At 56.2% G+C, this 15985-nt stretch overlaps 2 protein-coding genes across 2 annotated transcripts; one reads left to right on the plus strand and one right to left on the minus strand.

The window, feature by feature from the left end:
* The first annotated feature begins 3141 nt into the window (after positions 1-3141).
* LRRC3C (leucine rich repeat containing 3C) lies at positions 3142-4172 on the plus strand. The gene has a single exon (XM_061443254.1). It carries the CDS (start codon positions 3378-3380, stop codon positions 4155-4157), a length of 780 nt encoding a protein of 259 aa, XP_061299238.1. The 5' UTR covers positions 3142-3377; the 3' UTR covers positions 4158-4172.
* A 6542-nt stretch (positions 4173-10714) lies between these two features.
* Positions 10715-15614, minus strand: ZPBP2 (zona pellucida binding protein 2). The gene is made up of 7 exons (XM_061443251.1): positions 15476-15614; positions 14768-14893; positions 14071-14232; positions 13057-13275; positions 12575-12660; positions 11834-12011; positions 10715-11312 (listed from the first exon to the last, which is right to left on the minus strand). Exons 2-7 carry the CDS (start codon positions 14844-14846, stop codon positions 11215-11217), a joined length of 822 nt encoding a protein of 273 aa, XP_061299235.1. The 5' UTR covers positions 14847-14893; positions 15476-15614; the 3' UTR covers positions 10715-11214.
* Between the last annotated feature and the right edge of the window lie 371 nt (positions 15615-15985).

The raw sequence follows: 15985 nt of genomic DNA on the forward strand, positions 1-15985 counted from the left end.
CGCCTGTATTTAGCCCCGGTGCAGCTGTATTCAGCCCCGGTGCGCCTGTATTCAGCCCCTTTGCAGCTGTATTCAGCCCCGGTGCGCCTGTATTTAGCCCCCGTGCAGCTGTATTTAGCCCCATTGCTGCTGTATTCAGCCCCGGTGCGGCTGTATTCAGCCCCAGTGCGGCTGTATTTAGCCCCGGTGCAGCTGTATTTAGCCCTTTGCAGCTGTATTCAGCCCCGGTGCGGCTGTATTTAGCCCCGGTGCGGCTGTATTCAGCCCTTTGCAGCTGTATTCAGCCCCGGTGCGGCTGTATTTAGCCCTTTGCAGCTGTATTCAGCCCCGGTGCGGCTGTATTTAGCCCCGGTGCGGCTGTATTCAGCCCTTTGCAGCTGTATTCAGCCCCTTTGCAGCTGTATTCAGCCCCGGTGCGGCTGTATTCAGCCCTGGTGCAGCTTTCACCCCCGGTGCAGCTGTATTCAGCCCCTTTGCAGCTGTATTTAGCCCCGGTGCAGCTGTATTTAGCCCTTTGCAGCTGTATTCAGCCCCGGTGCAGCTGTATTCAGCCCCTTTGCAGCTGTATTCAGCCCCGGTGCGGCTGTATTCAGCCCTGGTGCAGCTTTCACCCCCGGTGCAGCTGTATTCAGCCCCTTTGCAGCTGTATTTAGCCCCGGTGCAGCTGTATTTAGCCCTTTGCAGCTGTATTCAGCCCCGGTGCAGCTGTATTCAGCCCCTTTGCAGCTGTATTCAGCCACCTCTCGCTTGGCTGCAGCAGGGGAGGGTGCGTGTGGGACCGTGTTGCACTGCAGGTGTTGGGGTTTCTTGTTCGTGGGTGCCGTGTCCTGGCATGGGGGACCTCGGGGGCGCAGCCCTGGTGCTGCTCCTGCTGCCGGGGTCTCTGCGGTGAGCCAGCACCGAAGCGGGACTCGAAGCTCAAGCACCCCCTGAGCCTGTCGCCTTGTCCCCTTGGATGCGGCAGGTCCCGGCGGCACTGGGACTGCCCGACCCCAAGGCGCACAAGAGCCTTGCCCACGGCTCCCCGAGTGCCACCACCATGGCCAGGGCCAGCCCCGGGACACGGGGCTCCCGCTCAGCCCAGCGGGTTGGGGTCCGGGGGGTCCCCGCGCCCTCCCCGGCCGCCCCTCTCCATCAGGCTTTGTTCTCCGAAGGGAGCCGAGATCCAGGGCGGGCGCCTCGTACCCGGTACCCCGTGCCCGGGGCTGGGCTCTCCCCCCTCGAGGAGAACCGGGGACCGGGGCACCACAAGGACACAGCCCCCCCCCCCCGGTGAAGGGCGGGAGCCTCGGGGATGCAGCGGGCAGGGGGGGGGGCTCGGCGGGGTCAGCGGGGTCCGGTAACGGCGGCCGCTCTCCATGGTGCTGAGCGGCCCCTCCGGTGTCCCGGGGCGGCAGAGCCCGGGTTAGCGCCGAGCCCCGGCCCCGGAAGCCCGGGGATGGCCCCCCCCCACCTCCGCGGGTCGGGTTTCCCCGAGTAAGCGATGCCGGTGCCCGCGGGAGGAGGGGGGGAGAGGTCCTGTTGTCCCCGAAGGGCTGCGGGGAGCCCCGGGGGCAGAGCCGGGGGGGGGGGGGGGGGGTCCCCGCGCTCGGGATCCCCGCGGCTCCTCGCCGGGTCCCCCCGGTGCCGCCCCCGCTGCTCCGGGCGGGGGCCCCGGGGCAGAGCCCTCGGGTGCGGGGACGGGAGCGGGGGTGCTCGGAGCTGCGCGGTTCCCCCCGCGGCGGGGCGGGCCGGGGGCGGGGAGCCCCGGGGAGGCCCGCGCGGAGGATCCCGCCCACCGGCCCCGCCGCTGCCGCCGCCGGCTCCGGTCGCGGGGCGCGGCCGCTCCGGGCCGGGGCGCGGGGCCGCGCTCGCCAGGTGAGTCCGCACCGGGCCCCCCCCTCCCCGGGCACAGGCGGGAAGCGAGGGCGGGCGGGGGGGGGGGGGGTCCCCGGCAGCGCGGAGCGGAGCTTCCCGGGGAAGCACCGGGGCTTCCCTCGCCCGCGACGCCCCCGGTGCGGAGCGGAGCCGGGGGGAACCCCGGGGCATCCCCGAGCGCACCGCGGGTCCCGCACCAGCACGGGCAGCCCCGTCCTGCCCCAGGGGCTGGGGCTCCCGCCGTGGCCGGGGGCTGCTTTGTGCCCGTCCTCACTGCGGTGCCTGCTCCGGAGCACCGGGGGGCTGGGGACCCTCCGCTCCCCCGCCGAGCCCAGCGCGGAGACCCGGGAGCCGCATCCCACCCGCGGGGTCTCCCGGGATGGAGCAGTCCCTGCCCTGGTCACCGGCTCCCTGATGGGGCTGGCTCCAGGTGCCCTTTGTCCGCTGTGAGCCCCGGTCCTTGCTCGGGGCCCTCGAGGAGCTGGGGGGGGGCGGTGGTGCAGGGGCTGGGGCTGCAGTGCTGTGACCTTGGGGTGCTTTGGCGTGGTTGGGCCGTGTTACACTGTGCAGTGATCGGGGGGGGCTCCGGGGCCACCCTTGGGTGAGCACCGCGGCCCCTTGGTACCCAGTTTGCTGGACTGGGTGCTCCGGGAGCCCTCCTGCAGCGCGGAGCTTTGCTGATGGGAGCCCTTTTACAGCGGTGTCTTTAACCACGGAGAGCATCCGCACCCTGCCCGGGTGGCTCCACCAGCGCGGTCAGGCTGGGGCTGGGATGGGGCCGCGGTGGGACCCATGGCTGGGGAAGCCGGGGCCTTATCTGGGACCCACCCTGGGAACTCGCCGCACGCTCAGCTCCAGTGAATTTCCTTTCTCTGTTTTCGTTTCTTTCCTGCTGACGTTTTTCCCCTCCGGAATCAAGGGCTGGATGGGGACCATGGTTACGGGGTGGTGTGGGCAGCCCGACCCCACAGTGGCACCGGGCAGGGGACCGCGGCGCCCAGCCTGCACCGGCACCCTCCAAAGGGGAAGACCCCGCGTGTGCCGTGGGCACTGCTGGAGCCGGGACGCGGGCACCTGCTGTGCCTCTGCCCTCGCGGGTTTCCCATCGCGCTCGCCCGGAGCCGGATCCGTGCCGGGATGCTCCGGCCGCGTGCGAGCGAGCGCAGGAGCCGTCAAACGCAGCGACCTTGGCGAGGCCGGAGCTCAGCCCGGGCTGACCCCGTTGTTACAGCCCAGCTGCAGGAGACGTCTTCGCTCGGCCCCTCGAGGCCTGATCCTGCTGGATCAGGAGCCCTGAGCCGATGGCAGGGGGACGCATGGGCCGTGCTCCCTGGCCCTGTCCCATCCCATCCCTGCCCCACAGCCGTGCTTGCAGCCGGAGCGGTTCTGCCCCTTGGTCTGACGCTGTCCCTTTGCTGTCTCCACCTCAGATGCACCGAGTCCAGCTGAAGCCACCGGGGCTGAGAGCTGCGGGGCCGGTGGCCCTGTGACAGCAGCAGCAGCAGCAGCAGCGCGGGACCATGGCTGCGGCAGCGCAGATCCCGCTGTGCTCCGTGACCGCGTGGCTGCTCCTGCACGGCCTCCTCCTGGCCTCCCGTCCCCGCTCGGCCGCAGCGTTCCCCAAGGGCTGCTACCCCTCGGAAGAGGAGGGCCTGAAGACGTTCCGCTGCAGCAACGCCCGCCTCACCGAGGTCCCCAGGGACATCCCCAACGACACCAACAAGCTCTACCTGGACTCCAACCGAATCCCATTCCTGCCTCACGACGCCTTCCAGGACCTGCCCCTCCTGCTGGAGCTGGATCTGTCCCACAACGCCATCGCCGGCGTCGAGAGCGGAGCTTTCCGGGGTCTGGCAGAGCACCTCCGCTCCCTGGACCTGTCCTCCAACAAGCTGGTGTCCGTCAGCAAAGACGCCTTCAGCAACCTGAAGGCCAAGGTGAACCTCTCCGACAACCCCTGGCTCTGCGACTGTCGGCTGCAGGAGCTCATCCGCACCGTGGAGCTGGCGGCCGGCTCCTCCGGCGGCCTCGTCTGCGACTCCTCGGCGCAGGAGGAGCACGTGGGCAAAGCCTTCCTGCAGGTGATGGCCGACACGGACCTCTGCAACGTCTACAAGAAGACCACGGACGTGGCCATGCTGGTCACCATGTTCGGCTGGTTCGCCATGGTCATCTCCTACCTGGTCTACTACGTGCGGCAGAACCAGGAGGACGCCCGGCGGCACCTCGAGTATCTCAAGTCCCTGCCCAGCAAGCAGCGGAGGTCGGAGGAGTCGTCCACCATCAGCACCGTGGTGTGAGGCTCCGGCAGGACTCGGCTCGCCCGCGGCTGCCAGGAGCTGCCACAGGACCAGGCGTGGATTTCTCCGGTTCTCCTCGGGGAAGCAGCATCCGGCAGCGGGAGCTCTGGTGCAGCGAGAGGTGAAGCAGGGATGGGGATGGGCACCGGGCACCGAGCATCCACCCGGACCAGAGGGGACCCTGGACACCCTGGGGCGTTCAGACTCCGTTTCAAACCGGGGTATTTCCTGTGCAGGGATCCCTTGGGCCGTTGGTGATGTTCATGGTTTAATCCCTGCCCAGCTGCCCAAGGGATGGTCCCAGCAGCACAGGGCAGCCGGTGCTGGGCTCCCTGCCTGCACCCGGAGCGGTGTGGCCATGGGGCCGGAGCCACCGGACCAAAGGGTGGTAACAAGAGGTGGGGACACATCGGTTGGGAAGGGCGAGGGGCAGGTCCTGGGTACCCCGCTCCAGCTCTCGAGCTGGGTGGTGCTGCCCCATCTCCCATCCCAGCCCCTGCTGCTCCCCACTTCTTTCCTGGCACCCCTGGTCCAGGCGGAGCAAGGCGCATGGGGAGGGGGGGGGGTCCCAGTTGGCGATGGGGTGGCTCATGGGCAACCCCCGCACTGTCCCCCTTGGAGCACGATGTTCTTACAGGAAGCAAATGGGGAATGAAGCTCCCCCAGGGATGAGCTCCCTGGAGGGATGCAGGAGCTGCTGGAGGGGAGCTGAGGGGTGCAGGCGGTGGGTCTGGCCCTGCTGGGATGCGCTGGGGGGAGCAGGATTCCCCCCAGTTCTCCCTTGGCACCGTGCAGGTCGGTGTTTGCTGCCCTCATCCACCTGCTCCCTCTCCAGGAGTCACAAGCTGCCGACCGGTCACTGTGAGGGGAGCGGGGATGGAGGGAGCCGCCGCGGCTCCTCCGCCCTCTCCCCACTCCCGCAGGAGCCCGAATCTGCCCTAAAACGCCCCCAAAATCCCTTCTCGACCCTTCCAGCATTGGGCTACAGGTTCCTGGTGTCAGTAGGTAGAGGGCAGGGTGCCGGTGGCCAGCGTGGGTCAGGGTTGGTGCCCACCTTTGGGTGCACAGGGTCCAAGCGGCGACTCGGAAGCAAAGCCAAGAGCGGAGGCAGCCTCCCCCAGCTGTGTCTGGGGGCTGGGTTTGATGGGGTTGCCCTTGTTTAAAACCAGCTGAAGCTTAAACTGCCTTAAATCACCCGGAGCACCAACCAAAGCTGCTCGAGCACCCCCCGGGCTGCTGCCCGTGCTCCAATGGGAGCCGTGGACCAGAGCCGGCCGGGAGCAGCCCCTGCACCCTTCCACAAGTGCCTCCATCCCCAGCACACACCGGGGGCTCCGCCACGCACAAGCACCTCAGCCCCAGCTCCAAACCAGGCACCCCTGGGGCCCACAGCCCCACGGCAGCTCCCCACATACAACCAGGGCTTGTGGGGCCCCAGAGCGAGGCACTGGCGTGGCTGCGGTGCCCGTCTGACCCAACGTGTGTTTTGTTTAAGGGACCTTTTACGTTCTTACTTTGTACACCAATAAAGTCGGCTTTGACTTTGGAGCCTGTGCCCATGTGTGTGTGTGTGTGTGTCCGTGGGGGCATCACCCGGTTCCTGGTGCCATCCTGGCTGTAAAGGGAGGGTGAACGGTGCCCGTGCCAGCCGGTGCCCTCCCGGTCTGTGTGCCCCGGCACCAGAGCTGTCCGGAACCCGATACGTGGCGCTGCCGGTAACCCTGCCCTCGGCTGCAGTCAGTGAGCACTGCACGGCTCAGGTCACCGGCACGGTGACAGTGCCCGAGCCACGTTGTGCCAGGGCCCTGCTCTGCCCTCCGGTCCCCACCGAGCAGACCTGGGCATCACCACGGTCGGGAGGGACAAACCCATCCTGATGCTCACGGTCCCACTGGTCCTTCTTGAGGCACTGGTTTGCGGCACCTTTCCCTGCGCGGCGCGTGGGGATGCGCGGTGGGAGGAGGAAGCCGGGACCCTAACGCGTTGTGACAGCTCCTGCTTGGGGACATTGACCTCGTTTGGCACTCGCTGTCTCCAGACGCAGGCCCAGGCTCCCAGCAGATGGCTGCTGTCCCCAGGCTGGGGTGCTCCGGGGGTCACCCTGCTCGGGAGCAGCTGGGGAGGGCCCAGGGATGCTGCTGCCACCCGGTCCATGGGGCTGTGGCTCCCCCAGGGTCTCCCCATAGGGCTGGATGATGCTGAGCCCCTGGGGCCAGCCCTGCCCTGAGTGATTAGGATGGAAAGCGCTGGGTTCATGGCAACCCCCATAAGCATGGGGAAGGGAGGTGGATTCTGGTGGCAGCAACAGTTGGTTGTGGAACTCCATGGATGGGGGGGGGGTCAAATATGTAAGAAACCTCATGAAAACCTGCAGTGAGCTTTGGGAAGAGAACCTGGACTGGGATGGACCCAGCTGTGTGCTGTTGGTAGTGTCTGATATTTGATTGGGTGTTAAAAGGGAATGGGGAAGAGCAGAAAACTGGGATTACCGGATATTTCCTCCAAGCTGGGGCATTGGAAGGGTCTCAGGATGTGGCTGAGCACAGGAGGAAACTGGGGCCAACAGCCTGCAAGGCTCCTCCATGGCTCCATCCCAAAGAGGGGTTTTCCTCATCCCACTCTTCCAGCACTTGCTGCTGTGGGCGAGCTCCTGCCTCAGCGCTGGTGGGTACCAGGGCTTCAGTGTCAAAGTCAATGCTTTCCCTGCGGCACGGCGATGGAATCATCCATTTTAATGCTGCGTTCCTGGGTAATTCCTCTCCTGATTTATCTGCTGGGATCAGCAGCAGCAGCATTAGCAGCGTGACCTCCTTCTGCAGTGTTCCACACACCGCTAAAGCTGTTATTGACTTCCAAGGTGCTCTCTGCCCATCGCACCGGGCACACGAGGAACTGTTCTGCCTCTCCAGGATGGAGGAAAATGGGTCACTGGTGCGAGATGGGTCCTCACTGGTTGTGATGCCTCTTCTGCTGCCTGGTCCTGACTCCCTCCGTGAGCCAAATGATGCTCCTGGTTGCCAGGGTCTGTGCATCCATGGGATCCATCCTCCTGGCAGTGCTGACGGAGGCTGCACGCCTTGGGATGCGCATTCGCTTTTGCTGTGGGGTTTAGAAGCGAGATAAAGCAAGGCTCTTGTCAGCCGTAGACAGAAGTGTGTTCGGCAGCCACGGCCCCAGCCTGCATCCTGAACTTTGAACTGATTAGATTTGCCAGAGGGAAGGAAGGATGTCTAATTGTTTAATTTCCACCATTATCAAAATATTTATAAGTAATTAGGACGGATGGCGGCAATTACACTATGATTAAGGCTGGCCCGCACTTCATCAGCGGCCCTTCAGCTCTGCAGCCTCACTTATTTATCTCCACCACAAACAAATCCATTCCCAGTGGCGCTGCTGCCAACAAGGAATCACAGTTATTCACTGCCTGCAAAGGGCTCATTCATCCCAGGCTGCCGCTCGTTGTAGGAGCGGGGCTGCACAGCGAGCGCGGTCGCTGGGCTGCAGCGGGAGGAAATGGGATTTCAGTGGGGAGGGAAGCAAAGCAGAGCTGAAAATCCCCTCTCTTCCCGTGCCTGGGGTTCAGAGCTGGGTGCTTCAGCCGGGCGCACGCACCCCTCCTGCTCATCCTGCCTCGTGCAAGCTGCGCACCGCTGAGCCCCGGGATCAGTTCTCATTGATGCTCTGTGAGACAAGGTTTTGCCTGTTAATAGAAGAGGGGGACCTGCAGAGCTGCCCCTCTCAGAGGAAGCATCTTCTCACCAAGCACCCCACTTAAACAGACCCGGTTTTCCTTCACGCGCGTTGTCCCAGCCCTCCTCCCGCCTCACACGTGGGATTCCATCTCCTAACATGCATCCCGGAGCTGCATCCCAGGTTGTCCCCATGGCACTCAGCCCATGGCTCCTGCAGCATCAGCTGGAGGTCCCGGGGGACCCAAATGACACCCTCAACTCTTGGCTTTGTTTTCCAGCCACTTTCCACCAAAGCAACTCAAAGGGGAATTCCCCAGGGATGGATTAGCTGGGGCTGCACCCAGCACGTCCTTGGCTCAGCTCCTCTTGTCTCAGGTGTGACGAGTCCCTGGGATAAGTTGATCATAGGGCACCTGAGCCAGCTTCTCTGCAGCCCTTCTTCTTTATAATCTGCTGAGGAGAGGGATGTGTTGTGCTGCGTTGGGATGAGCTGCAAGCTGCAGTGTGTCACAGCGATGGCCTGAGACCTGGTCAACTCCTGCTGCCTTCCGTTTAGAGCAACATCCTGCTCATGGGGTAAGAGAGATGCTGTGGGGAGCTCTGAGCCAACCATCCCATCAGAGCCGGGGCAGGGGCTCTGCAGTGAGTGCTTTAACACGTGCTTGTGGAGCCTTCCTCAAGTGCTTTGTTCCAGGCTGGGAAAAGGCAGAGGCGATGGGAGAACAATGGGCTGCAGCTTCCAAGTTGGCAGGTTCCTCTTGTCATTTCTGGGTGTTCCAAAGGGCTCGGGCGCTGTTGGGATGCGGACCTTGGGAAGGGCTGAGTTCCCGGAGGCCTGTGTCGGAAGGAGACAGGAAGTTTTAGGTTCCAAATGAGTTACTGAGGGGGGAATTCATCACTACTCTTGAGGTGTTGTAATCGTCCCTTGCAGGGAGGGACATCAGAGCTGCCTGCTTGGGGCTGGTTGGAGTGGGGCTTTGCAGGGCTGAACCTCACAGGAACAACTGCGGTTCCCCCGCCTTGTACCGAGAGCATCGGCTCCAGCCCATGTTGCCAAAAGGAGGGTGTGTAAAACCAGAGCAGAGCAAGGAAAAGAGGGTTTAAAGGGGTGAGGAAGGCTCCTGCAGTTCCCCAGGAGCTATTATCACAGCTGGGGGAGGTCGAGAGGGAAGTGAAGGTGAGGTGCAGGCAGTGATTCACAGAACCTCAAGTGTGATCACAGCAAGCTGTGAGGGATGGCATGTCACCAATACAAGGTTCAGCTGCGTTCAGGCTGTCACAGGCAGCGAAGGCTCGATGGAGAGAGCTTTCCTTTGGGAAAGGTCAGAGTGACACTGTTTCACATCACATTTTCACAGGATTTTCCATGGAATCAATGATACAAACTCCTCCGCGGTGCAAAACTGCAATATTTGACCTATTTTTCTACTTTTAAGGCCCACTGAAGAAGTCGAGGCACTGTAAGAGCTTCCTGTACCTCCAGTTTTCAGAAGGAGGAGGGAGTGTTTGTGACCCGTTGCCATTGCACTTAGGAACTCCTCACTGCTTCCCCCCCCTCTTAATTTATGTATGTGGCATTCCTCTGTTGTGAAACAGGCTGAGGGATGCAGGCAGCAATCGAGCCCGTCTGCTTAATCAGGATAAGCCCGATCTGTGCACACAGTGTCCAGTTGGCAGTGAGGATAATCAGCCTACAGGCAGTTTAAATGCTCGTTAGAGTACATTTTATTCATCAGTATTTAATAAGTAATGATTCTGAAAAGCTCTGAGCGTGGTCTGTGCCCGCTCCGTCTCCTGCTGTGTTCCTGTCAGAGTGGATAAGTTAAACGGGGTTGAATCTGGTTGATTTTTGGATGAATACCCACCAAGGCGTTTCTAGATGCCACAAGAAGTTGCAGTTATTGAGTAGGAGGTGCTCTTTTGCTTGATTTAGTCCTACATACTGCAAAAAAAAAAAAGAAAGGAAAGGAATGGCTCTGAGCTGGGAAGCTGGGCCTGGTTTTCCATGGCTCAGTGTGTGCAGGCACTGGGGTGGTGTTCCCCTCACTTGGACTGTGGGGGGCTATGCCACTGTCACACAAGTGGCTTCAAAAGGGACCATGTTGGGGGGGCTGTGCTTCACAAGGGAGAGTTTTCTGCTGCCCCTGGACAAAGTGAGTGTGGAAGGGAGCAGCTCCTGGCAGGGAATGGCTTACAAAGGTTAAAATCAAGTTCTAAAAGCCCATGTTCTGGTAGCTCCACTTCAGAAGCCTCACACAGCCCATGCTCTGACCATAGCAGCCAGGGTTAGTGGTGAAGCTCCTGACAGGAGTAAAATAGTCTTTACTAACAGTGCTTTATGAGCTAGATGATCCATTGCTGCAGATCCAGCAGTTAGCCTTCAAAATGAGACCAGAGTCAGGCTTTTCTGGGAAGGAAACTTTCCCATTATCTCAGTGCTTTGGCAAATCCTATCATCCGGTGAACTTGATGGAATTTCCAGCTGGTGTAAGAGGATCATCTGCTCATACAGCACCTGGGGCCAGCAGAGCTCTGCCGCGAGGATTTGGTGCAGCTGAAAGGAAAGATGGAGTGGCAAACACAGCAAGCAGCGTGAGGCAGCTCTGCAGCCTCCCTGCAGGACTGACCTGCAGCAAGGCGAGAAGAGAACCATGAAAGCTGGGTCCTTCATTCTCCTGTCTGCAGGGCTGTGGAATTTATTTACCCTCTCTCTTGTCTTAGAGCCCCGATTTTGCTTTCGCTGCTGCTGGTGTCTGCATCCCAGCAGAGCTCCCACTGGTGGAGCAGTAGGGAAAGCCCTGAGCCAGTCAGTGTTCGCCAGTGCACTGCACAGTTCTGCACAGAACGCTTCAGACACAAAGGAACAGTGAAAAACAAAGGGAAGGGCATTTAATGTTTCTAAATCACAAAGATGAAATACTTCTCCTAATACCTACTAGGAACTGCTCATAGAGGTTCTGCTGTGTGTCAGCATGGCACGGAATTCCGCTCCAACTGTCTGCCGTCTTTCCCTGAGTGCTTCCCAGCTCCTTTACATTCTCTGAGCAAACTGCAGCACAAAGCTGCAGCGTGGCTGGTGTCACCACCAAGAAACGGGCTCTTTGCACTAACAGCCACGTGACAAACGTCCTTTTTGTTCTCACTGAATTCCTTTACCGTGCATGAACGCTTCAGCTCCTGCATCACTTCTACAGTTTAAGTGGTCCCTGAATACAGAAAATCCGGAGGTGGATGAATGAAGTTTTGCAACTGTTCATAAAGGAATGCAGGATTCCAGAATTGGCAGCTAAAACTGAACAGAACATCACAAACTGAGTTTTCCACAGCTGCTCTTCGGTTTCCCAGTTTTTGCTGTCAGTTTATCAGCAAAATCTTGCTCCGTACATCCTGACTTGAGGATCTGCACAAACCTGGCAGATCACCTCGTTGTTGGGACTGTAAGTTCCAGGCTCACAGACCACTGTGAAGAGAACAACAGGCAGCACGTCAGGCAGCTCTCCTCTGCCTTGGCTGCGTCTGGGGCCATCAGACACCACCACGTGCTTCCCAGTGCTCCAAAGGGATCCTCATCTTTCCCAAGCTCTCTGAGCCTGCCTCTCACTAAACCCCCAACCTCCAGAAGTAGCAGTGGGTGCTGCTGGCAAAAGGTCTTTTAAAAACAGCTGGGTGTTTTCTAGCAGCTCTGCTATTAAGGTCATTGCTCATTTGCTTTACACCCTGAGCGTAGTTACTCACCAATGACCTGGAATTAAAACCCCACCTCACCGCTTCCACTTTATTTGGCAATACGGTTTCACACCTGCAAACGTGCTAACAAAGGCTTTTCCGTTCTTCTCTTTCTTAAACCTGCAAGGGAAATGTCTTTCCAAAAGACGAATGGAAACAGTGCCTTCCACACTGATATTCACCAACCACTCTTCAGACAAACCTGTGACCTGAGCTAATAAAGCCATACATGAAATTGCTGTGCTTCATATTTACCACAGCAGCCCGCACAGCCCCAGTGGCTGACGTTGTCCTTCCCAAAGCCTGGTCGGCAGCTGTCGATGTGAGTCACTGAGAAGCTGTTCTCCACGTAGTGTATTGTAGGGACGGTTTGGACCTCGTGCCTCAAAACATACGTCTGCTTCTTGAAAAACTCCCCAATTCGATCTCTTGCCTAAAATCCAGAAACATTGGAGGAATGAAAGACGAGCCAGTTAGTCGTTAGTGATTTCATGACATCAGTTAACGCTTTATCATCCTGATTCCCGCATGCACTGACCCGTTACGTTAACTGGGAATCTTCCTCTGGTTTCAGGGGGCCTGGGATCAGACCCAGTGTGTAGTCTGATGGTGTGGTTTAACATTAAAAAGCCAGAGAACAGGTTTTAGAAGCCAGCTACGTTAGACTTACTTTAAATGGCATTCTGTTTATCAAATCATTAATCAGAGATTTAGTTTAGAGCTGGAAGTTCAATATACTAATACAAATGTTAATTCTTCTAAGTCTTTATTCTTAGGGGTAAATATAAAGGACATGATGAGCCTGACTTCTTATTTTTAAACTGTTTGGATCAATTTGCCTTTTAAAACCAGTTTTTTATCCTGAAATGAATGATCTGAACTCTGTGAATTGTCATTTGCAATGCTATTAATCCCGTAAAATGCGGGTGAAGCTGGATAACCACCAGTGGAATCAGTTAAACACGCAGAGAAGACACAAGTGTGGTTGACACAAACCTCTTCAACTCTCATGTTTGTCACACCTTCGCAGTCATAAGGAACCTGTTTGCAAACTTCCTCCCATCCTTGTGCAAAAGGATTGACTATGGGTGGGGGGAAAAAGACACAGTTAAATGTGTTGAAGAATGCATTGCAAGGAACTCAAGTATCTTTAGGTTCATGACCATTTTCCTTTTACAAGGGAAAAATCGTGGCATTTTATCAGCTATCTCCTTTCAAGAAGCCTTTCCAAGTGCACACCTTGAAAAGAGCATTTCTTGTTTAGGTTGTAAGAAGGATGGTGCTGCAAATTCAATGTATAAACTGCATTTTAGCTCCATCTGTGGGCTAGTAAGAAAAAATACAGGGACTCTGAAAGCGAACAGGGAAACAGCTCTCAAAGGCTTGCCTGATTTTCATGTATTTCAGGTGTTGTTTATTGCACTCTCGGCTTTATAAATACAAATGATCCCTCCTAAACAAACACGGGAATCTGTTACCTTGAAAACTAACAAACAGTTCGTGCAGGAGGCCTCGGCTGGGTACCCTGACAGAGTGGCACTTGTAGGAGGACTCGGTGATGTGACACGTCAGATCCGAGATGATGCTAGTTAAGATTTTCAAGAGCTCCTCAAAGAACTGGCTGTTGGCTTGTAGCTCACACTGCCTGGTAGTAAAGCGAACGAAGATCTGATATGCGTGGTCAGCTTCCCTGTATGCTGTAAGCAGAGTGTTTGTGTGTGATCACAGACTGAGGCTTCAATAGAACCTTAACGTCTCTAGCAGTGTACTTTGAAACATGGGCTCTTATTCAAGAGCAAATGAATATATAAAACTCACTCATTAACCACAACACAACAAATTTGGCCTTGCCAGAGCTGACTTGGGAGTGAGAGACATCTTAGTTTGAAATGTACAGGAATTTCTGTGCTTACGGGGCTCTGCTCTCAAATACTAAAACAAGAAAGTGGGCAAATAGTGAAAGAGCACAGACCGAGTGTGTCTGCAAAGTTGTAGAGCTGCAATGGGTTGGGATTGTGCACGAGCACCCTCTGCAGCTCTGCTGGAGGAGGGAAGGGTTCGTAAAATGATTTTAGAAGTGTTTCTCAAACAGTTTTGGATGTTATTTTGTGGTGGGGAGGTGATATTGTGAACAGGGGTTACAATGGGGGAGTGGCCTCTGCTTGGTTTGGCAGTCTCTAATGTGGGAGACTGCACTTGGACATGAGCTTCCTTTTCAGAGCTTGGATCTGGCTGGAGCTGCTGTAGTTCACTTGGTTCCTAACAAGGGTAGAGATTGTTTTATGCTTGGTAGCAGTTATTGAAAACATTTCCCAAAGGTGGGAGAAGGGCTGTGTGTGTATAAATATAAAAAAATAGAGATTTTCTACTCTGAGATAAAATACCAGCTCATTATTTTGTTATATCAAGCCTTGCCATAAACATGCACTTCACAAACCCACCAAACCACAAAGGCCACGTGCGTTGGTTGGCTAAGGAGCTAGCCAGCTTACCATACACCATGAATTTGTACGTCTCAAACATTTCTCTTTCTTCCTGTGTCGTAGTTTCTAAGATTTTGTGAGAAAGAGTGCAAGTGTAGGCTCCAGACATGTACTCCTTAAACCCCAGCAACATCAGCTTTCCTGTTTCTGTCAGATTCACATGCAATTGCCCTAGAATAGAAACAGGAAACACTTGGTTACTGGAAATGTTTGGTCTCTGATGCTCTGCTCATTTAGGACATTTGAAGATGAAACCTTGCTTTTGTACACAGTGACACTGATTCATGTTAGTCTGAAGCAGTCTAAAATTGATGACCTTTGGGACTTATTGCAAGTTTGCTTCTGTCTCAAGCATTTGGGCATTTTAGAGGGAGAAAAGAAACACAATCTAACTTCAGAGCTGATGGAAAACATTGACAAAAGACCAAGTGACTCTTTGGATCCAACATCCTGCTGCTGGATGGTTGAAACAAGGAAAATGGGAGATTTCATGCACAGTAATCTCCTTAGCCACTTGTGGCTGACTTTTCCCTGGTAAAGAGAAACCAGGAACTATTTCTCTATCTCCTGATTGTCTTCCCACCCCCCAAGGCAGTCTCTACATTTGTGAAGTTTCTGTAAAAGGCTCATTTTATTAGTGAGTGGGGGGGAAGTGGCCAAGGCAGGCTGAGGGGAAACCCTTTGTAGTCTGAACAAGGTGGCTGACCTTCCAGACTTCTTCCATCTGGACCAATCCACAAATAGTTGGGATCTATTAGTTCTTCTCGAGCACGAGCCAAATCCATACACAGAAGAAATGGGCTGTTGGTAAACACCTTAACATAGACGCTAACTGCAATACAAGAGGAAGGTAAAGGATGTGAAATGCTTCTGTTGGATGAAACCCCCAAAATACTCATTTCAAATACACATTTAATGTAATGCAAGGTTTATTTTTCCGGTTTGGGCTTGGAAAGTGTCAGGTTTGGGCTAGGAAAGCGCCAGGTTAACCTTTCATCTCCATTCACTCTCATTATGGAACTGTCCATTGTGTGGTTGGTGCTGACTGCACGCAGGAGACACTCGAATCCCACCCAAAGCATATTGGTGTGGCAAAAAAGGCCTGCGATGTTGAGCCTGTTGCTGAGTGAGACCCTCATTGAGACACTGGATTTTCATAAGAGCTTATAGGACAAACTTCCAGCTTATATAAACAAGCTTGTAGGACAAACTTGTTCCTAAACCCATGTATTGTGCTCTGGAGTCTCCAGCGTTGCGTTTAGTGTCACTTCTCTGTGTAGCTGCACCTACATACTGCTCATTGTACTTCAAACTCCATTGTTAAAAGTCCAATAAGACCTATGTATATATATTTATAGATATATAACCCAAATTTATGTATATATATATATATATATATAAAAGGCAAGTTTACCTTCATGTTTGGGGTTGCCATAAACACAATTCTTTTCCACTAAATCAACGGAACGCTGCTCTTCCTCTGCTCTCCCTGTAGGCAAAAGGACTTCAAATGTTAAGCCAGAAACCTGAATGTGTGCCAGTTGAGCATTTATTTTGTCCTAGGGGGTTTATTGCCTTTTTCCTCCTCCCTTTCCTCAAAAACAGGGGCTCCCGCTTGTCGGTTTTCATCGCTTTAGTGCCCAGGGTGCAAATCTACCTGGATGTTACCAGGTTCCAACCCTTTCTCCTTACATAAAGCCAAGGCAACGGTCATAAACCGAACCGGGAAGGCAGTGTGGGGAGAACCAGCACATGGGGGCTGTGGGGGTCCGCAAGCATCTGTGAGCCTTTGCCCCTCGGGGCACAGCCCTGGTTTGAGGGTTTCTGTGATGAAACCCCTCAGGAGATGTGACAAGCATTACAAATGTGTGGGGTTTTTGCAGGCCGTGGTAGATGAAGACAGCTCGAACTCAGGCCCAGGACA

The sequence above is a fragment of the Pezoporus flaviventris genome, unplaced genomic scaffold (genome assembly GCF_033815535.1).
Source record: "Pezoporus flaviventris isolate CSIRO_AGI_PZ_B2104156 unplaced genomic scaffold, CSIRO_AGI_Pfla_v1 ptg000324l, whole genome shotgun sequence".
NCBI classification, from domain to species: Eukaryota; Metazoa; Chordata; class Aves; order Psittaciformes; family Psittacidae; genus Pezoporus; species Pezoporus flaviventris.

What these genes read in the sequence shown, in the direction of transcription:
- LRRC3C (XM_061443254.1), top strand. Translation starts at nt 3,378, where the DNA reads ATGGCTGCGGCAGCGCAGATCCCGCTGTGCTCCGTGACCGCGTGGCTG.
- ZPBP2 (XM_061443251.1), bottom strand. Translation starts at nt 14,846, where the DNA reads ATGGATTTGGCTCGTGCTCGAGAAGAACTAATAGATCCCAACTATTTG. An exon ending in GTACAAATTCATGGTGTATG is followed by an intron (nt 13,276 to 14,070) that starts GTAAGCTGGCTA and finishes CTCTGCTTACAG; the next exon opens with CATACAGGGAAGCTGACCAC. An exon ending in GGGCTGTGCGGGCTGCTGTG is followed by an intron (nt 11,313 to 11,833) that starts GTAAATATGAAG and finishes TTCTCTTCACAG; the next exon opens with TGGTCTGTGAGCCTGGAACT.